This window comes from Alexandromys fortis, unplaced genomic scaffold, assembly GCF_014885135.2.
Source record: "Alexandromys fortis isolate MF-2015 unplaced genomic scaffold, M_Fortis_MF-2015_v1.1 scaffold_112, whole genome shotgun sequence".
NCBI classification, from domain to species: domain Eukaryota; kingdom Metazoa; phylum Chordata; class Mammalia; order Rodentia; family Cricetidae; genus Alexandromys; species Alexandromys fortis.
Window position 1 is genome coordinate 2,178,921 of NW_026068013.1, and position 22,655 is coordinate 2,201,575.

At 38.8% G+C, this 22,655-nt stretch overlaps 1 protein-coding gene across 1 annotated transcript in view; it reads right to left on the minus strand.

Moving 5' to 3' along the window:
• Cntn5 (contactin 5) overlaps positions 1–22,655 on the minus strand; it is a 656,861-nt gene that overhangs the window by 304,676 nt on the left and 329,530 nt on the right. Inside the window, exon 7 of the mRNA XM_050162227.1 lies at positions 3,891–3,993. Within this exon, the coding sequence (XP_050018184.1) occupies positions 3,891–3,993 (103 nt within the window). The remainder of the gene's footprint in view (positions 1–3,890; positions 3,994–22,655) is intronic.

Sequence of the window (22,655 nt, forward strand, 5' to 3'; positions counted from 1 at the left end):
AACCTAGACTGCCTCAATATAATCTAGAAAGATTTCAAACAGTTAGTAGTTTATATTTATGGTCATCTATTCATTAACCCTAAATGCATTACTGCAAAAAAATCTCTTATTTTTTCCCTCTCTCCATTCCTCCCTTCCCCCCCCCACAAACATGAAAGCACACACACATGCACACACACTCCTTCTTTTTAACCTTTGTATATGATAAATGTTTCTCTTAGTTACATCCAAATGTCTTAACTAGGATAAGCATCAGCAAAATACACCGTAGGATGCAAAGTAAAGGTTTAATTCCCAGACTAGATCTCATGATAAACATTATTACATAATCCAAACAAGATGGAGAAGCACTAAATCTAAAGCAATGGGAAAATGAATAAATGGAGGCAAGAATGGGTGAGGAAAGGTAAAGTTCAGAGAACGACTCCAAATATATTTGAATAGAACAGATGATCACAGATCCATGGATAGAAGTACAGAAAACACAAACATAGGTACATTTTAGGGTGAAGTATAAATAAGTTATTTATAAATAAGTAGTTGACTTAAGTGGACTTAGTATGTCAAAGATAATTAATTGCATCAGCCGTTATTTCTTGAGTACCATCGACCTTGTGGATACTGGGGGAGGCCACAGTGGTGAGCAATTGAGGAACACAAGCTCTGTTCTCATGAGACTGATGTCTTCAACAGGGATACTATTCTCTCTTCTTTCTGCTTGCCATTGTTTTTCCTCTAAATGTTCTCTGATGACTGCATCCTTTAAATTGCAAGCTACCTGAGTGAGGAATTTCTAATTGGCTTCCTGGGAGCTGCCAGAAAAGACGAGAAATGATAAGAAATAGAAATCAATAAGTAAATTCCTGAGGTTTCCTTCATCCATGTTCTTGTCCTGGTCAGAGTAACTTTCTCTCCACTGTTTAGCCCCTCATACGCTTCCATCTCCAGCTCTTCCTTGTTCTGGTGTTATGAGCTCTTCACTTCCTTGCAGATAATATTGAGTTCTCACTGCTCCAAGTCTACAGCTGTCCCATTTTTCTTTTCCTTTTCAGCCTTACCACAATTACAGATCTTCAACTTGACCCACTCCTGAGTTCTTTTAATCTATCTGAGTTGTAATCCATTTTTTTTCTGGGATCCTAACTGATGTAGCCTCATTTTGAGTATCAAAACATGAGTATAAATAATTTAAAATTCCATCAATGATGCTGGAGGTGGAAATACATATAATATTTTGGATGCAGTAAGGATGTCATACACAATAGTCCATCAATGTATTATCAACCATATATACAATAATCCAATATAAAGTATCTTTTTAATGGAGCTATGGATGACAGCTGCTATGGAAGTAATGGGCAGTGTTTCTGGTCTAAAAAAGAATAAGTGCAAAGACAATGAGACCATGAAAAAGAATGGAATTCTGAGATTGCCATTCTGAAATCCAGTCAGGAAGAGTTTATGAGGGACACATGGTTAAAGCACCCAACGCACACACAGCAAAAGGCAAAATCTGTCTGTGTGGTTAGATCCTGACTGACACTGAGAGACAGATACTACAGTTCTAGAAAAAATGACGCAGGACCTACTGCATCAGGAAAGGGGTCAGCAACTCTTTTGAGCTATGAGTACCCAGCAACCACTCTGACAGCCATTTAAAACTTCAGTATTCATGTTGGGGGTCATGGGCAGCTTCTTGCAAGGCTAAGGAGGAACCCAAACATGTCAAGATGCCTCTTTAAGTCATTTTTTTCTTTTATGTAGTAGCAGGTGAGTTTTAAGTACTTGGATATTTCCTCAATGATTTATCCTCCAGTCTTCACAATTCACAGAAAAGGTACTAAGCACTCATCAGAGAAAGAGACCACCTTCACAGATGCAGTATGTCTTTTGGAGGAAAGACTTCTTTTTTAGGTTATTTATTTTGGTGAGATGAAGCAAGGAAAGCATAAGAAGTTGGAGAAAATAAAGATTTGACAAAATAAATAACTTAAAACTGTTGGGTCCCACCTAGAAGGAGAGAGTCTCCAAGTGTCAATATGCTAAGCATATTTCAAGTCTCTCCCAAACAAACACATCTAACTTATTAAATAAGCTGCCTGGGGAAAGGGTCTATGCTGTTTTTTTTTTTCTTTATAAATTGAGTTTTCTAATTAGTTTTACAATATGACCCCTTTTTTGTTTTGGCTTTAGCACAAGTTTTGGCATTTAAGAATTATTTAACTGCAGGATATACTAAAGCCTTTGAAATCCCATTGGAATATATTATTTTTCCATTTGTCAAGATTAGGAGTTGGGCTTTGACTGCTCCCAGGCAAATGGCAGCAACACCGGAGTTTAAAGGTATCATCCTGTCTCATGCACTTCCCTAATGCCTTTGGCTTTGAAAGAGTTCCTCAGGCACCTGGTCACATGACCACATACCTCCCTCATGCATATTTCCTTTTAAATTATATTTCCACTGTGGAATCATTTGCTTAAACAGCGGGCCACAGAGACGTTAATTGTTTTGTCTACCACGATCTTGGATATGAGTGGAATTGCATAGACATTTTGTCAAGTCTGTCCTGAAAGTATAACACATGGTGCTGAGTATTGCTCCATAGCCCTCCGGCTGAGTTCTGCTGCTCCATGGGCTGAGCCTACTGCTACTCAGAAGGCTGCACATTTCTGAAACATGTTTTCTATCTATGTAATACTGTGGGTGTTAGTTTAGTGCAGCTGGAGTTACATGATTAGTGACCGTGAAAGAGATGCATTTATACAAATTAAAATTATAGATCTTGAATGGACCCGGAGGTTTTGTCATTCTAAAAATAATAACTCCATGTTTGAAACAAGCCAGAATACCATAATCAAACATCATCAGAGCATGCTACACATGCTAGTACCCACACTATAGACATCATTGACAAGCAACTACACAGCACAAGCTTTAAACCAGAGGCAGGGTCACTCAGCCTAGCCAACAGGATGTGTTCTCAACCATCTTTTATTTGGAGAATGTTATGGGTTGTACACATTAACAGCTTTGTTCTCATGTTACTATTTTAATACACAGTGGAATATACAATTTGATCCCTGTACCTATGTCTCTTACAGTACATGTCTCCAGTAGGTTTGCTTATATGTGTATGTTTGGATATGTGCAAGTATGCATGCTTCTGCACATAGGAGTCAGAAGACAAATTGTTGTGCTTGCTCAAACACTATCTGAGACAGCCCCTCACTGTCCTGGAATTTGTCACATAGTCCAGAAAGGCCGGATCTAGCATTCCACAGGGCCCACCTGTCTGCTCCCAGGTGCTGCACTAACAAGAGCAAACAATATGTCTGATTTCTTTACATGGGTTCTCATGACCACCATCTGCTCCTTGCTCTTGCATGGCAAGAATTTCCTGGAAGAATTCCCCTTGGCTCGCTTAACCTCTTGTTTCCTTTGTGGGTCTAGGGATTTCATTCATGTCCTGCACTACTAGGCAAGCATTCTACCTCTGAACCATGTGCCTTTCAGTCTTCACACTCTCGATGTCCACATCCTGCACATGAATAGCGGAGAGTCCTTTGTCCTTTCATCTCCTGCCGAAGGAAATCTCAGGACAATGCTAAGATTTTCAGGTCAGCAGACAGAGGGCAGAAAACTCTCCTGCAATCTAGACAGGCTTTCTTGATGTTAAAATAACACATTTCCCAAACAGTGCTGTGCATAGAAATGACTTAGCAGTTCAAGGGACCAGGTTGCACATCAATTCCCAGCTTCCCTTCTTATAAAAACCCTATAGTCACCATGGGGCTTCTGGGAAAGTAGAACCTAGCAAAGTAAGTGATCCAAACAGCTGAGTCATGTTTTAATAAACAATTGTGTCTAATTATAGAATAATATTACTTACTTGCCAAGTGCAAAGCATTCCATCTTAACAGTTGTTCCCTTAGCAGCCGTAACCGTGAAAGGAAAATGGACCTCAATTTTCGGCTCATATTCTCCCATCACACCTGGGAAATAAGGAATAGTCTTTAAGCATAAAATTAATGTCGCAGTTTTCTTTCTAGTCTTGGAGATATTACATGGAAAATCACTATAGTTTGGTAGTTGATGTGCTGAAATAAAAAGCATAATTAGGGTCAGTCATCCTGGTGAGATTCTAATATTCCTTTAAGAATGTGGTTGTCTATCTGTTCTCTACATAGACATTATTCAAAACTTTAATCAACACAGGAAGTTTAGAAACCTTTTTAATGGTTTACTTAATCATTTAAATATGTGTGCATATGTATATGTGTGTCAATATATACATATGTGTTGGGGGGGTGCCCATGGCTGCCAGAAGAGAGAACTGGATTCCCTATAGTGGAAGTTCCAGGTGCTGTGAGGTGCTCAAAATCAGTGCCAGTCATTAAACTTGACTCCTCTGCCTGAGAAATTCAAGCACTCTTATCCATTGAGCACCAGTTACTAGTTTTTTACAATGTGCATGAATATGAATATTTTCCACAATAAATAATTGTACTTTTAAAATGAGAATACATTAGATATTTATTTTTGGCATGTAAATTAATACTTATTTAATAATTCCCACACACTCTTCTTTTATTTAAATTTCATTTTTCCTTGTGTGTATGTATGCAAGTATGCATGTGTATGTAGGTACTCATGGAGGACAGAGAGGTGTTGGATTCTCTAGAGCTGGCGTTCCAGGAAGCTATAACCTGCTCAACATGAGTGCTAGAAACTGAACTCAGGTCTTCTGGAAGAGCAGCCAGTATTGATAAACACTAAGCAATTTCTCCTACCCCATTAACTTGTATTCTTAACTGTCTATAATTTGCAAATAATTTTGCCAAGAATTGTGCAAGTTATGAAGATTAATTAGTCACGTACTTTGTTCTCAAGCATTCAATAAAGATAACTTTAAAAGAGGGGAAACTGGTATAAAAACATGTAAATGGAAAAAGTTATTCATGAAAGTGACAGGAAGTGACAGGTTCCATGAATGAGGTATATCCAAAGTACTATGCACACTGAAGGATTTGAGCAGGTAGGGACAGAGGAGAAAGCTTAAAACCACTTAAAAGGAACAGAGACAGAGAAGGATGTGTTGCTTGCTTTCCTGGTGAGTCTGTGTGTGAAGAAAAGTAATGGACAATTCTGGAAATATAAAGAAGAATCAAAAACCAAAGAACACTGGTACTCTGAGAAAATCTTCCTGACACCATACCTAGAGTCTGATCAGACGGCGCAGACACAGATAGGTGAAAAGTCTGGAGTTTGAGCAGAGGCGGTCCAGTCAACTTCATGATCTCAGTTTTCTTAGAAGTAACAAAGATCTAAATTTCAACAGTAATTGAAGGCAGAGGAAGGACAGTGGGAACGAAACTGGTGAAACCCACACAGTGCAGTACCAGGAGCAACACTGTACAGTACCGCGCTAGGAACAGCACTGAAATATCCAGGTTGGAGTGGACGAAAAGAAAAGGAGGCAGAAAAATTGAAGGCTATTAGTTTATTGCTCACTCGTAGAATTCATGCCTTGTACCCATAAGGGTCTGGGATTGACATCCACACCACATACATGAACATAAATAAGCTTAGAAGTACTAAATTGAAATATTGAATACACAGAAATAAGTTTTTGACTACATAATCCAGAGTAAATGAAGAAAGGAATAGAACCTCACAGTTGATAAGCACCAAGTGTCACCGATGTGAGGTGACAGTAGGCACCATAGATTATTTATGATTTCTGCCCACTAAAAGTCAGCTCACTAGCTATGGACTGGAGGATTCTGAGACTGATGGCATCAGGCAGCCTTGGGGCTAGTTTTCTCTTAAACAGAACGCTTAGGAGCTATGTGTAAAGAACTACAGGAACTCAACACACTCAGCTAGAGTCCACTGCAAAGAAGCTCAGTGTGTGTTTAAAGGTATTCGTGTTGATGCACACGTATGCTTTTATCCTTTTGTGTGTACAACTTTGCATGGATTTTTGTGTATGTGTGTAAGATAGGAGAGAGGAAGAGGCCAGGACAGTTTTAAAATGAATAAGACATGGCACATAGGAGAGTTACCCCTGAGCCTAGTGACCTTTCCCTTCATTTTCCTAATCTTACGAATTGGGGAATAGAAGGGAACTACAAGTAACACCATGTCTGTTCCAAAAGGTGGATCCTGGTAACTGCTTTCTGCTCACACGTGTACCACACATAGGAGCCTGGTGAATGGCGTGTCAGTGGAATGGCTTGCACAATGGTATCACTCAACACAGCTCTTTAAGCAGTCTCTGTTTCTCTCTCTCTCTCTCTCTCTCTCTCTCTCTCTCTCTCTCTCTCACACACACACACACACACACACACACACACTGCCTTTCTGAATACCTTTCCTTCCCCCCCCCCATTTCCAAACCTCCTTCCTTTTATGCCCTCCCAGACTCTGCTTTTCTACTCTGTTTCTTGTAGGTATTTCAATACCGGAATCTGTTGTAAAGTCAGCTGAGTGTATTGAGGGGTGTAAAGTTTATCCTCAAAGCCCTGTGTGTAAGTACCACAGACACATAAACAACCTCACTACTACCTTTGCTCAAATGACATCATCATCTTTAATATCATCAGTTTCTTAAAATAGATCCTTTAGTTTTCTTTTAATTTCTATTAATTTGATTATTCTTCTGTACTTTATTTATCATGACGCAAATTCGATCTAAAGTCTTTAGCTTTACCAGTCCCTGTGAACTCTGGGCATTCCTAAGTGTCACAGAATATTGCAGAAAAGTGGTACAAATCAATCCTTACCCAAAAAGCACTTCTTTGTAATTACTTCTAGAAAGTTCTACAAAAAAAAAAAAAAAAGCTCAGACAAATGGTATCTGAATCTTCAGTAATTTATTTCGGTTTTCTTTCTCAGCCTAAATAAATATTCCCTTTAGAACACAATTTAATATTAACACAGCACACTAGTTTTATTAAAACAGATGAAATTAAACTGTATAATAAAGCAAAGTAAAAAGGGAAGAATAAGAGGATTTGAATCACAATACCTAAGCTGAACTGCACTGTAGGTAGTAGGACTGGGTTCATTATCTTTACTCCAAGAGCGATCATACTGGGCACACAGGACAACACTTCATTTATGCTTCGCTCTTTGACAATTGGTCAAATTCAGCAATTAAGTTCTAGTTTATATTTCGTGGGGTAAATAACCATCACTGTGTGGTACAGTCATGGTTTAATATCTCAATTCATGTGTAGCTTAAGTACTAAATCCTTATGTTGAACATGATTTGATGCAGAAAGGAACAATAAGTAGGATCAAGAGACACCAGATTAAAGACGAAATTGTTTGGACTGGTTTCTTCAGGAAGGTAACTTTTTGATATTCTGATTACACCTGGTTTTTATTGACTATTGTCTAAGAGCCCTTGTTGTGTTCCATGTGTGTGTGTTTTTCTCCCCACACTTGTCACTCCTGACTTACTCGACAGGCCTACTTTAGAATTATGTGTCATTAAGATGACTTCAAATTGCCCCAGCTCCTAATAAATGGATGCCCTCCAGCTGACAGCCATTACTCTCATTCAGAGTCTTTATGGCTGTTGATTTCCTTCTTTATTATGATCACTCATAGAGATCCAGGGCATATTTCCCTAAGTTGACTGTAGTTCAGACATATTGGACATATTGCTGGAAAGAAAGCTGATGTCATCCGAAAAATCTGCACAACTTATTAAAATGTTAGAAGGCAGGGCCCAAGACTAAGCCTAGTGAAGAACTTAGGTGGTGCTCTGAATTTCATTTTCAGTGTGTTCTCTGCAAGCTTTGATGCACATTCATAGGATTAGAGTGTGAAAGACCAATATCCATAGATGAGTTCCACGTGTACTGCACACACCAGTGACTCACCCCAGTATTAGCACTATCCAGAGGGAGTTGCAATCAGAGATGAGCTTTTTGTGATTGACTGGGAATTTGGTTATAGTTGGTTACTCTATGTGATAGCAGGTGTTGCATAATTCAGGAGACTCTTCTGGCACTAACAGTAATACTCATGCAGTACTGGCATCGTGTCTAGGAACTTAAGAAGTTTCGCTCAGCAAATGAGTTGGGAAAACTTGGCAAATCTTTTACTTATGTGCAAATGATGGATATTTGCGCTTTTATTTACAACGTATCTGTTGACCATATTTAGTATGTTTTAGTCTTTCAAGAATAACAGCTGTTTTCTTAGCAGTTCTTTGGAAAAAAAATAATCCTACATCTCTGATTGAAAGAATTGTAGAGAAGGCACCATATTTTTTTAAGAGTTTCTGCTTCTGGTTATTATTCTGGTATTAATGTACTTTGAAAACCTGGTTCAAGCTTGGCCAATTAGATTATCCAGGTTGTATTCATCATGTAGATTAATTCCTGAAAGGGTAAGCTATGTTTGAGAGTTCTCCAAGAGAGAAAGAAGAGAATCTAAGTCTTTGCTCTTTGTTGGTATGTGATGCTCACTGGACCTTCATGCCATGGAAGGAAGTATTTTGTTATTAAAGCAAATTAATGTGATCTAAATGGAATTAATTAATATGCACAGGTAGAGGGAGACAGAAGTGACTACTGGTAGCATACCATGTGTCATTTCAAGGTCTAGTGCTCTGCCCTTCTCCCCACCAATTAAAGTGAATAGGAATAATTTAGTGATTTTTCAGATTTGTGTTTTCATTGTGACAAGATCTGACCAATGAATTACATACAAGACAACTGATGGTGACCCAATCCTAGGTTCTCTCTTTCCTTAGTAAGATTCTGAACTCACCATAATCAAGACACTATCCTAGATAAAGGACAAGAAGGAGGTGATAAGAACCTGTCTAATTGAGATAATAGGTTTATTTTCTTTTAAAGCCTTTCATATTTAGTAGAAAATTTAAATTCTATTGAGATAGAAAATTAAAGCTATAAAATCACAATTGTAGAAAAGGAAGTGTGAAGCTACAAAGGCTTAGGTAGCCTACAGTGAGAGAGAAGAGGAAGGAGAGATGCTGATCCGATAAATAGGAAAATATTTCAATTGTCAAGACAGTTATCTTGGAATTATATAATGTTATGGATAAAAGTTTAATGACGACGATGTAAGAGACAATTTTGGTCAAGGTATACAGTTAGACTGTCTCTATGGCTTAGTTGGGTATTTGATTTTATTACAAAGATTGTGCAGGTGCAGTGAGGAAAATTTCAAAAGTAAGTTGTTTTTAGGTGATGAATAATATTTAAGTACACTTTGTTATTTTTCACAACGTTTTTCTATAATGATATTAGTAATGAGTCTGTAAATTATGTGAGTGCTTTTAGAAATATTTGAAACTAAATAGCCATTTGGTTTCACTCAGGGACATTTGTAACAGTTAGCTTTAATTGTAATTTGACAAACCCAGAATCGCCCAGGGACAGGGTGTCAATGGAGGACTGCATATATTTGGTTGGACTATGGGAAATCATCTTAACAAATTTAATTTCTGCAGGAAGACACAGTCCACTGTAGGTGGTACCATTTCCTAGGCAAGGGGTCCTGAATTATATAACAATGGAGAAATCAAACAGTACAAACCAGGAAGTGAGCATGGATGCACTGATTTCTGGCTGCACCCTGTGGGTGTGATGTGAACAGCTGTCTCAGGCTCCTGCCTCTCTGACTTCCTGACAATGAGGGACTGCCATCTGGAACTATGGAGTTGTCTGCTGCCACAGCAACAGAAACAACCAGTGAGCACACCTATTGCTTTTATCAGTGACCTCATGACAGTGACTTGAATACATAATATTAGTAATTAAGGTATAAAGAAGTCACGAAGAAAGTCCTGTGAGTGGAATAATAGTTTTACTTTAAAATGAATTGAAACTACTTAAGAAAATACCTGTGTAATCTGTAAGAAATGTATGGGACAATAGAGTTCCCAACTTTATAATATTTACAGTACTTCAGATTCTGCACAGATTTTAATTTTACTGATTTTTGTTATTCTCTTGAGTAGACTGCAGAGAAATACAGTTGTGTTGTGAGAGTCCCTGGTCATGTGATGAGTCTAAACCCAGAACAACAGCAAAAACAATGATAAAATGGCACAAATGTAAACAAAGTCAGTTAGTAAAAGTGAACATTACACTCAAACTTATGTGCTATGTGTGATACCTGCCATTGCACTCATGATCTCACCACAGATTTCATGTCATTGCACTTTACAGTTTAGGTCTCTAGCACAAGTTCCCAACAATAGCCCTGGCATGGCTGAAACATCAAGGTGTTACACAGGTGGCGAGGATTCTAGTTTTCTCATATATAACAATGATGTTAATGTTTCGGTGAGATAAGAAATTTAGCATTATTTTCAGAGATATTTATCAATATAGCAGTAGGTAATTTGTGTGTGCTGTTTTCTGGGACACACAGACGTCCTTGGATATGGAAGGTTCAGTCATTTAGAAAATGGTTCTGAACTACCTTCTTTTCAGTCACCTAATGAGCTGCATACAGATAACAAGTCTGCAAGCTTGGGTGGACTCCAACATAATGATTTCTCCTTTTAAAGGTTTATCCTGTCCTGAATTAAACTTGCTCACTGTGCATCACTGCTGTGACTATAGACAGCGGAAGTTTTAGACAGGAGGAAATAACGACACAAGGTATCAACAAATTCAGGCACCATTCCAGGTACTATTTATGTGGGACAAAAACTGCAGGGCTTTTAATCATTAGGAGAAAGAACCTCTATCACTATTACATGCTCTGAAAATCAGAAAAAAAAACATTTATTTTTTTCTTTTAAGTATCAAGATAAATCGAGTAAGGAGTCCACTTCTCTCTGTAATTGTTTTTCCCTGGTTACTGAATTTTAAGAATTATTTTCTATTGTTCTGACCAATGTGATTCAGAAAAGTATAGCCATCTCTCCACATCATCATCTGAATGCTTATTTGATATACATCAAGAATTCATAAAATTATTTATAAATATTAAATCTAAAAAAGGAAACTTTTATTTCTCCTGGGCATAAAGCTCCCCACTGCATTAAAATAATATACCAGATAAATCAAACTTAAAAAGTCACCATAAAGCTAGTGAGGTGGCTGAGCAAGTGAAAGCCCTTACCACACAACTTGGAGACCTGCTTATAATTCCAAGACCACATGTAAAGGGGAAGAGGAGAACAGAGTCCACAAATCTGTCCTTTATGCACACATTAACTTTAAAACATATACAGGAAATAAGAAAAACAATAACAGTTGAGCAGTGGATAGATAAACTGGAAGAAACAGACAGTATTAGGTTTACTATAAACCAGAATGAGAAATCAGTTGAGTAGTTTTGCTCAGAAGGAGGTGATCACAGTTTCCATTTTAATGTTTCTATGCATACAAATATAAGAAGTTCTCCATAAATATGTTAATGTAACAAAACAAAATTATGGTACAAATATGTCACTTAACAAATTTACGGGCCATTTTGTGAGGTAAGTCCCTCTGGCTGTGTTAATCATGTATGTATTTTCTTGTCCTTCTGGATGGCTATATTATTGGAATTGGAAATTTTTTAATATATAAAAAGAGAAAAAAATTGTAGCTTCACAAACACTTGACCTTATGAGGCAACATCAGGACTTACATAGCTGCATTTGACCACAGGGATTGAATGTTAATGAGGAACCAAAGGTTCCTTAACCTTTGGCTCCTCCTTCCTTGGAAGCTAATCGTGACTAGAAACATTAGGACAGTGGCTTTTATGATATGAAACGAATTTAATCAGAGAAAGTAGGTATTCTAACTAATATATCAATGCTCAAGTCAATAATTACACATTAAGGATCTCTAAATATTCAGCAGGAGAATCCCAACATAGTCAAAGTTGGTTCCTTACTCCTGTGCTTAATCAGAAACTATGGTTTTTGTGTAATTTCCTAGAACTTTTATGTCTTCTGCAGAATTTTCTCATTAATTTTCTCAGCCAGCACACATGGCTAGGGCTCAAAGTGGACAACAGCAGCCAAAGAAGTGAGCATTTACCCAACAAAGAGGAGACTAGATATCAACCCCAAGAACATTTAAAACATCTTACTTCCTGATGTCTATATAAGACTAGGTAGTTCTCTACCTTAAGATTTCATTGTAGGCATGATGCCTTATGCCTACAATGGATTTATTGAATAAAACACACAGCTTAATTATACGCTGCCATATCCACAGCCAGTCAATGAGAAATGACCAGCACTGTGCTGGAAAAAGAGATGTGGATGAGTACAGGCCAACTAAAGTCATAAGGAAGTGGTATCTGCAGTCATCTCTAGCAAGGCTGGGAGTGCTGAGAAAGATACCTGGCCAGGAGAAAAGCTGTAGATTTATAGCTGCACTGCATGACGGTAAAAGAAACAAGGCAACAAGCATAGCCATGTGTTGCTTGGTGTGGCTCCAGGAAAAATGTGAACTCTACTGCCTTCCACCACAGACTCACCAAGTCACTGCATCTCACAGACCATGGCGTCTATCATAAGTTCATTGCCTTATGAAAGTAAAAAGTCTCTTGAGCATCTATCCTTGGTAACTACATAGAACATTATTATCCAGCACTTCATTACTTTCTGAGTTTTAATCTTTCAATAAAACATTCCTTCTAGAGAGTTTTCTTATGCACAGCTATCCACAAATGCACGCAGCAGCTCTGCAAGGCCAAGAGTCTTTCAATATCCTGGAGGAGTTGCTTCTGCCAGCTTGGCTGATCAGCTGCTTACATAAAACATAAGGAGAAAATGTGACAAATAACAGGCTTGAAACTATTGTTGAAAGTTCATTTTTACTTCCTTCTGCATGGATTGTTTTCTCAAGGCGCTCTGTTGAGAATGTCATCTTTCCTGCTGTTACTGCTCCCATGGAAGATCTGCATACTATCCCTCATTTGTTCGGTAAACATCTCACCATGAATTTTGTTTTGCAAACTCTACTGATTTCAATGAGTATATGTGTGATACTGTATAAAGGGACAATGTTTCCAGAGAGGATTTTATGATCACAGCCTCCTTGCTGGACTTTATAAGCACAAAACAATGCAAAGCCAAGAAACTGAGCACCTGCTAAAAACCCAATGTTTTGGTCGGTGTGTGCAAGAAGACTGCTATTTCAGTCCTGCAAAACACAGCACAATAGGCAGGACTGCCCCTGCTTGAAGTGAGAGAGATGGGTGGTGCAAAGCTTAGGGAACCGCGTTAGCATTGCTGAGCTCTTGAATACAGACATAGAGCTCAAGCTGAAGGTTATATTAGAAGTGAAGCCACTTCCCCTCATGTGCCTATGTTGCTTTTTAGGAAGAGTTCTTGTTGTTCGTGAAGCAGAATGCATTATTTAATCATCTTCCATTTTGTATACATTCATGTTATTCTTCAAATCCTGCTTTTATGGGAAATTCTTTCCAAAGTCATTGTTCAAGCCTCCTTTTAGCCTCTCCTTCCAGCTTGTCCTGATTCCATTGTGATACCTACAGACCCACATAGCAACTCTCCAGTTGGGATCCCAGTGGTAAACTAGGCTGGAAGGTGACCTTTATCCTCCTTTCTGCTGTCCATTCAAAGCTCCTCTCAGTGATGCTGCAGGCTGTTTTCTGTCCCCACCCCACTCTCATTCCTTAGGGCTTCCACTCTGGATGCAGACCGAAGGTTCCACTAGCTCTTTCCTGTCACCTCTTCAGTCTTCCCTAACTAATGTCTATTTCTATGTGACACCTGCTGACCTTCACAACACTCCCTATCAGGGACCCCACAGCCAGAACACATGGCTAGGGCTCAAAGTGGACAACAGCAGCCAAAGAAGTGAGCATTTACCCAACAAAGAGGAGACTAGATATCCACCCCAAGAACATTTAAAACATCTTACTTCCTGATGTCTATATAAGACTAGGTAGTTCTCTACCTTAATGTTGGGACCCTTTAATATAGTGTGACTTCAACCATAAATTTTTTTTTATTATTTCATAACTAGAATGTGGCTACTGTTATGAATAACAATGTAAATATATGATATTCAGGATATCTGATATGTGACCCCTGTGAAAGGGATGTCCCACCCTCAAAAGGGTGGTGAGAACCACTGCTTTACTGCAATAGGCCTGCACAAACATTTGACTTTGTGAGGTGCCAGAAAGACTTACATAAATATGGCTTTAACCCAACAGAGTGGGTGTTAACATGAAGTCTTGCTTCAGTTACAAAGGGTCCTTTCTTAGAAGCTAACCTATTTGGTCATATCTGCGTGGTTGTGCTTCTCAAGTCTCACACTGGTCCCCAGAAAATTTTTCTCCACTTTCTGAGCTAGTCGTGCAACCTTGCCCTCCTGTATTTTGATTATTTTCTCTATCATGTGAATTATGCCATTCAGCTTTTGAAATCAGACTGACATTTTATCTACTCCTCTGGAAGACCAATTTCATTCTCTTCTTTGTTTTCACAGCAAGCAGATCAAACAATTATTTTATTGCATATCTTGTTTCATGTTAATGATGTTTACTTGACTATTTCCTTGATTTCTTTGTGTTTTCCAGCAGTGAGGTAATAAAGTTTATTTTTCTTTGTACCTGAAATGCTTGAATATAAATTCTCTTCTGGTTATATATCACTTCATATACCATTATGTAGAACAGTCTTCAACTGAATACTTAATTTCATTTTTTAATTAAAATTTTGGTCTTTGATTATTTGTTCTGAGAAGCATTTTCTTCACTTTGAGAGTGTTTTTAGTGCTCGTAAGGTGTATCTTTCTTTGTCCTCCCAAGGACATAACATAGTTCTAGCCTTCATTGCCTTTGTCTCAGTTGCTGTTGTGATTGGTATCTGCTCTTTGCTGCCTTCTCTTCCAAGCACATGCTATGAGCCCACATTAATCTCTGGAATTATATTTTCATCATTTTAATACTTTTTGAAAAGTCAGTGATGCCTCATGGGCTTATTGATGGAATTAAAGTTTGTTATTTTCTCATTTAAAGACTTAAAGATGTTTTATGAAGTGAAACCTTCAACTTTAGTTTTCATTTGATCATTTTAAGTCCATTTGATTTGGCTATTTTATTATTCTGGTCATCTTTGCTCATTTACTTTTTTAAATATTGGCACGCTAACATACCTACTCAAATATTGTTAGTAAGGCTGGGCCTAATAACTCTACTTTTCTCTAGACTATTTTCAGTAACCCAGCCCACAGGAATAATCCATCCCACAGGCTGTGTCAAATCTATGACGTACATGTTCCTTCTCTACTTTGCCATTCATTGCTTAATGTTCACCATTTTACTCATTGTTTCTAAAATGACACGTGTGTCATTTTAGAAACATGAAGGACTAAGACCACATTTTAAACTTAGTAAATTACGTTCACGAAGTGAACCAAATAGGTAGAGCTTCTTACTAAAAATAAAACTAGTCCCCTATGCTGAGTTCTTTATAGGCATTAGAGGAATTAGCATTGCTTAAGGCCTGAAAGATACCATGAAACTTCTAGAATTTCCCCCCAACTATCAAAGAGTCTTACAAATTTAAATATATTTCTAAGAGATTTTTGAATTGACCAGTTCTAAATTCTGTGTAGATATAGTCTAATGGATATGACAGAGGTATAATATTATAAAAATAGATTAGCTCATTAATATATCATATTTATGTTTAGTTTTTTTATCATTAAATATACTTACCTGAGGTGTTGGCACAGACACATGGAAATTTTGTCTTAATCTCATGCTGAAGAGTTAATCTCATTACACTATAATTTTTACCTAGCTTCCTGTAAACAGAGGATCTTCTTTCATTTCCCGAACACTCAGACATGAATAATCACACAGAAATTATATTAATTACAATATTGCTTGGTCAAGTGCTTAGGCTTCTTATTTATTAACTCTTCCATCTTAAATTAACCCATTTCTATTAACCTGTGTATTTGAACGAGGCTGTGTCCTACTAGTAGTTTCATAGGGCATCTGCCTCCTTCAGCAGCTACATGGCATCTCCTTGACTCCACCTACTCTGTCTATATATATTCCAGCCTGGCTATATTCTGTGGTGCTATAGGCTGATGCAGCTTTAGTCATTAACCAATGAAAGCAACACATGCACAGAAGGACCTCCCACATTATCTTCCATTCTACAAAGCATCTATTTTTGACTTGGCAAAATATATCCATTGAACTAAATCAATCAGCTTCCTCAGTACCCATTGTCACATTCATTAGGTAGTACTGAGCTAAAATATGAGCAAAAATATTTGGCCATGGAAAGATACTTATCAAATGTAACTACAATAAGAAACAATAATTACTAGGACCTGATACTTATTAGACTTTAAAATATATGCATTTGGGGGTCCAGCAATGTAATGGCATCAATACAGTGCTTGCATTGCAAACATGAGAAACTGAGGTAGAGCCAAAGAACTCACATAAAATGGTGGACTCATTGGTCTGTGCTTGTATCCCAGTGCCAAGAAAGCAAAGTCAGATAGATCCTTGGTGCTAGCCAGGTAGCCTAGCCGATATAGCAGGATTCAGTTCAATGAGGGATTGTGTTTCAAAAATAGGAGACAGAGCCTGAGGATCAATGCAGAAGGCTATTGTGTGGCCACACACGCACCTTTCACCCCTAAAAATACACACATGCACATGCATTTCTTTTATGCAGAAAAGAGTTTTTCTAATGCACTGACAACAGATAGAATAATAAGGGGTGGAGAGTGGGTCACAAAGATGGGAGCAATGGGACAAAAAGCAATGCAAAGTGGGGAGATGGACCTCTGTTCCCCCTTTGTACATTGTCCAGGTTCTGTTAGCTACCAAGATGGTTTCAGAAGCGCCTCATGTTCTGCGTGGTAGCTGTTGTAAGTATTTACTGCCAGTATACTTTTGCCTTGAATATTCAATTAATGATTTTTAAAAAGCTTTTGGACTTTTCTGTTGTTTACTTAAGTCCCTCACTGCCCAATCCCAGCCTGGCAAATCTGTTGGTATTATAGGCTTATGTGGGCTTAATAAAATCAAGGTTTAAGAATGTAAGCAATTTGATGACAAATTCAAATTTAATCTAGAGAGTATTACTTCTTCAGTTCCTTTATGTTGTTTGTATTTGGATTTCTGAATGATTTTTGAAGGTTGTGTGCCATATTTTTCTTATTTGTAAGTTAGCTCTTCTTTAAGACTTCTGAAGATAGGGAATTAAATTGAAATCTACAATGATAATTACAAGATTACATGACATTTGAGGTCATGCACCAATCTTTGTGGCATAATAAAAGGTGACATAATAATGGAAATAACACTGGATCCTTGTGCATATTTTGTTTCATGATAAATCCTTTGGATACCAGTTCTATCCCCCAACGACCCCTGGAACAGTTGTTATTCTCATTTTGTCTCTGAGGAAATTAAATCAAGGAAGTAGAAAATTTTGTTGAAGAAAGTAAGTGATTATTAAATTCCAGTGCCTTTGACTTTTCACAGATGTGAAATAGCCTCAAACAAATAGGGGTAGGAGGAGGGTTTTGCTTTGTTTTTGTTTTGCAGATTCCATTTTTTCCCCACATACTTTCATCCTTTGCATGTGCTTTTACCTCCTTCTAGAATGCAGCTCAATTCTGGACAATCAAATATCCCTTTGTCTTCCTTTCATTCTCCATATAAACACTATCTCTTTTGTGAAAACTTTCCTAATAGCTCAAGAGATCAGCTCCTATCTCTGTATCTCAGAACAAAGGATTGTTGGCTATGGCTTTCTTTCTCAGGACCATCATTTCCTTTGCTTTGTACCAGAGCACAAGCTAATGTTAACAGTTTGCTAGTATGCTAGTGTTAATGTCTGCTTGAAATAAAAGATAATGGATAGTAGTCCCATTATAATTATAATTATTCTAAGTTTAATATAAATTTCAATCAAATATAGATAGTTGCAAGAATCAAAATACTCAGGTTTAAAAAGAACTAGAAACATAACTACTGATGTGGGAGAATCTTCTGTTTTGTGTTGATTTCATTGGTTAAATAAAGAGACTGCCTTGGCCCTTTAATAGGACAGAAAATTAGGTAGGCGGAGTAGACCGAACAGAATTCTGGGAGAAAGAAAGCCGAGTTAGGCAGTCGCCATGATCCTCCTCTCCATCTTTCCTGCTAAGCTACCACCTCGTGGTGCTACACAGATTATTAGAAATGGGTTAATCAAGATGTAAGAGTTAGCCAATAAGAGGATGGAACTAATGGGCCAGGCAGTGTTTAAAAGAATACAGTTTCTATGTAATTATTTTGGGTAAAGCTAGCAGGTGGCTGGGAGCCCTCCCGGTCTGCAGGAAGCGGCCCACCACTCCAACAACATAGCTACCAATGACTCAGAAGTAGGATAACAATCAGTGAAGGTTTTCTCTAAGTGCATGAGACACACATCACTAAGCAGTGCCATGCTGGGGTATCTCTGGTTATTTTCACACTTCTGACACACTTCCTATATACCGAGTTCCTTTTCTCTCAGAGAGTGTTTCAGTAAGAGTTAAAACCATGACATAAACTAAACATCAGCACACTGAAGTGAAAATTATCTAACTCTAATTCTCTTGACAGAATCTCTCTTGTAAAAACAAAGTGCTCATTCTCTGCAAGGACTATTAACTTGGTGGGCTTTTAGCTTGAGTGGTGCATTATGTCTCAGAGAGAAAAGGATTTGTGGACACTCTTGCCTGAAGGCCCATTTCTGAGTTTATCATCTGTAAATTATTCTCACTACTTTTTTTCTTGCTAGTTTTCTCACTTTAACTCTGAATTTGAGATTATCTGAAAGCTTCTTGAGATTATGCCTTTCATTTGAACAAAAGTCTAATGAGAAAGGCCTGAGGCAGTGGCTGGTAAGAAGGAAGGCAGTTGTTCAAGAAACAAGTGCCACTTGTGTATCTGTCCAATTCACACTGAAGGCCTGACAGCATTGTGGTGGCGGCTACAAAATATCTTTTCATACCAACATTTGTTATTTATTAATCCAGCAACTTATGAAAATAGTCAGTAACAATCAGTATATCCTTCACTTTCTTTTTCTTTCCTAGTTAATTTTTAAGTATTACATTTTACAAGCAAGCCTACATCTTAAGAAAAAAGCATGTCATGATATTAAGCAGACCTTACTAATTATAAAGGAAATTACACTCTGTATTCTCTTGATAGATGTTGTGACAGATAATGAACATGCTAAAGATGAACTCGGCCACTCCCAAAGATCAGTATAACCCATTTTCCTTATGTGGGTTACTTCTTACACTTTGCCTCATCTCACAAGTTTCATAGATTCATGTTTTCTTGCTAAATTTAGAAGAATAGACGTTGTAGCATATATTCCAAGAAAAATAGTAAGAAGCACATGCTGATGGCTTCAGCAGGCTCTCCTGCCAGTATGCCTTGCATATCTCATGCCAGGTGGACTAGAGAGGGGATGGTTCAGTGGGTAAAATGCTTGCTGCCAAAGGATGCAAATGAAAATAAGAACTAAAAAGGAAAGAAAAGACTTTCTCTGCTCCTAGGTGTGGCAGAGAAAGAAGCTTACTCTAGATATGTGGGAGAGCATCCTATGAAAGAGGCAGGGACATCCGGGAGGGCCCAGAGTGGGCATGGCCAGAATGAGCTAGGCTATGTGGGGAGAGGAGGATGGGATAGGAGAGAGAAGAGAGGGGAACCAGGTGCATCAGCCAGGAGGCCAAAAGTACAAGAGGGTAGGGATAATTAAAATGTCTGGATTATATAAGGAAGACACTTCGGGGACTGACAGTCCAGCTTCTGGGCAGGAGAGTTCAAGATGCTGCAATCCATACCCTATAGAGACTGAGGGACTGAGGGATGCTGAGAGAACCTGGCAGACAGGTCAGTTTTGATATATTTAATAGGCACCTCAACTGTTTGTCCTGGGTTTGAAACTTAACAGTATGTAGACCCAAGTTCAGCACCACGTGTTCATAATATCAGTACCATGCAGGGCAAGGGGCACAAAAGGGTCCTGAGATCATGCTATCCAGTTGGTCCAACAAGGAGCTTTAGAGGGATATTATATCTCAACAAAGAAATAAGGTGGAGAGTGATAAAGACACTCAATCTTTACCCATGAATGTCTGCATCTGTAATACACACACATCTACATCCCCCCACATACACACAAAATATCAAAAAATAAAGAAAAATTGGGTCTTGGGGAATAATATAGAAATGTCTGACACCCCAGTGTGATACTGATCTCAGGCAGGGAAAAGAATGGAATGGATGAGGCAGGAACTTGAGACACTGTTTATCCCAGATCTGTCACTAATTTTCCCTTGCAGGGATAGCCTGGTACTTTTTGCCAGCTAACCAGTAAAGTCAAACAGAAAAGTACACTCTGGAGTGAGTGAGACAAGAAGAGGTAAGAAAAAGAATTGCAGCGTCTATGAGAATTGTGTGCATTTCTATCTCTGTGTGTATGTGTGTGTGTGTGTACATTCACAATGCTATTCGATTGTGGTGCGTTTGTGTATGTGTCTGTGTGTGGGAAAGAAGTGGGCAGGGAGGGTGTCTGTCTGTATATCCACAATGCTATTGTGGTTGGGAAAATGTAAAATGCCCATCTTAAACTATGCAGACCTGCATTTGGTCCCAGAACCTGCACAAAGTGCCTGTGTGGTAGCACATGGCTGTGGTCCCAGTGCTGTGGAAGAGTCAGGAAGCTGACCGGGGCTGCTAGGCAGCTGGCCTAGCTGAGTTGGTCCTGTCCAGGTTTCAGTGTGAGACATCTAGATAGAGATCTCAACTCAAATATCTGGGTGAACATCTACCGAAGATCAGAGCCTGAAGCTGGCTTCTGGCCTCCACATACACATGGGAAGAGCATAGACTCAGCGCTTCCACACACAAAGTGCCACTATGTGCAACAGAAGGTACGTGGAAGTTTCGGTATCAGAAGGATTTAGTCAGCCTCTTGCCTTCCACTTACCTCACTGATTTCTGTCTAAACCAGTAAATGACAAAGGCTCTGAGACAGAAAGATAAATCAACGGATTTTAAAAATAGATTGAATAATGACAGAATATACAGATTGAGCTCAATTACCTTCCAGGATGTGCATTTTAAAGAATACAACACTCATGTTAATATGTGAGTTGCAATATATTTTTAAAGAAAATTCGTCTTTTTGTTCTGTGGTAAACACATAGACTATCCCACTATGGTAATCTGCAATGCAAACTTTCTTAAACATTACAGATTGTTTTTTTTGGAAGGACATCCAGAAATCTCAATCTCCTGGAGCTGAATTTTAACACAAAATATATTTTCCAGTGTTCTTGCAGAACACAGAACACCTTAAATCACCACCCCCGCATAAATGACTCATTTATCAGCAAATTAACTGAGACAAAGTGTGAGCGTTAATTCTGAGAGAAAACAAGGCCAGAAATGATGCTAAGTGTTTAATACGGTGTCTGGGGTTATTGTAAACATCTCACCGAATGCTCAGAGAAGAATCAGGGGCAGGTTAGCAGAACAGACAAGAAAACCCGAGAAAACTGGAAAAGCAGCCACTTATTCCTAGCAAGAGTGTGCAAACAAAGCAGAAGAAAGTCTTCTCTCTGCAGTGGCTCGACTCTGAAAATAGCCGCCACAGCAGAAAATCAGCGTGCATTTCAGCTAGGGTCTAAGGTGCTCCAAATTCCTGAACTAAATTTGAAAATGATTCAAAGGGTAGGTTCCAAAGGGGCAGCTAATCGTGGTGAGTGTTCGCATGCCAAAGCACATGCTGACCTGTAGGCTCACTTAGTACCTGTGTCTCTTAGTACCTTTGCTTTTCTCAGGCCAGCTACTGGGACCCTAAATGTCCCTGCCAATGGGGCAGGGAGCTCCCTTTTGCCAGCATCTGATTCCCATATAAACCTGCCATTGGCCCATACGCTTTCTTGGTTCTCCACCCACTTATTTGGTTCTTGGCTCTCTCTTGCCCCTCTCTATTCTCTTCCTCTTTTGCTCCCCTCACCTGTCTCCTCTCTTGGAATGGCCCAGTCTGCAGGTCATGTTCCCCCCACCTGTCTCCTCTCTTGGATTGGTCCAGTCTGCTGGTTCTTGTTAAGGGCACTATTTCCTTGCTCTGGGCTCTTTCAGATGTCTCTGACTGTACTCTTCCTTCTATCTGCAATAAAAATCTTTCCCTCAATCATACCCAGGAGTGGTCATATCCTGATTTAATTGACAAAAGCAATGAAACAATTGTACGTATCATAACCATGTGACAATGACTCTAAAGCCACAGTTACTGAGATAAAGTAAACACAAGCGGTCATCCTTTAACCTGACTGAACAAAACCCTTCCCTGTCATGTGCGTTACAAACACCTGTTCACTAGAGATGGCAGTGTTGTGTACGTGTGTGGACGGGTGTGTGTGTGGACGGGTGTGTGTGACCCTGCTGTGTGTAGGGGGAGGGTAGGTGGCAAAAGTGAACCAGCCCTGAGGACATGAGATCAGGAGAGCTGCCCTGCCTACCCAGCCATCTCCCATATTCCCCCTAAGGCAATCAGGAGAGAAAGCCCTGTACTTCTTACATGGACAAAACAGTAGAGATGGTCCTGGTGAAGTGAGTATGGGGGACCTGGATCTGAGGAGCAGAAAGCAGGAGA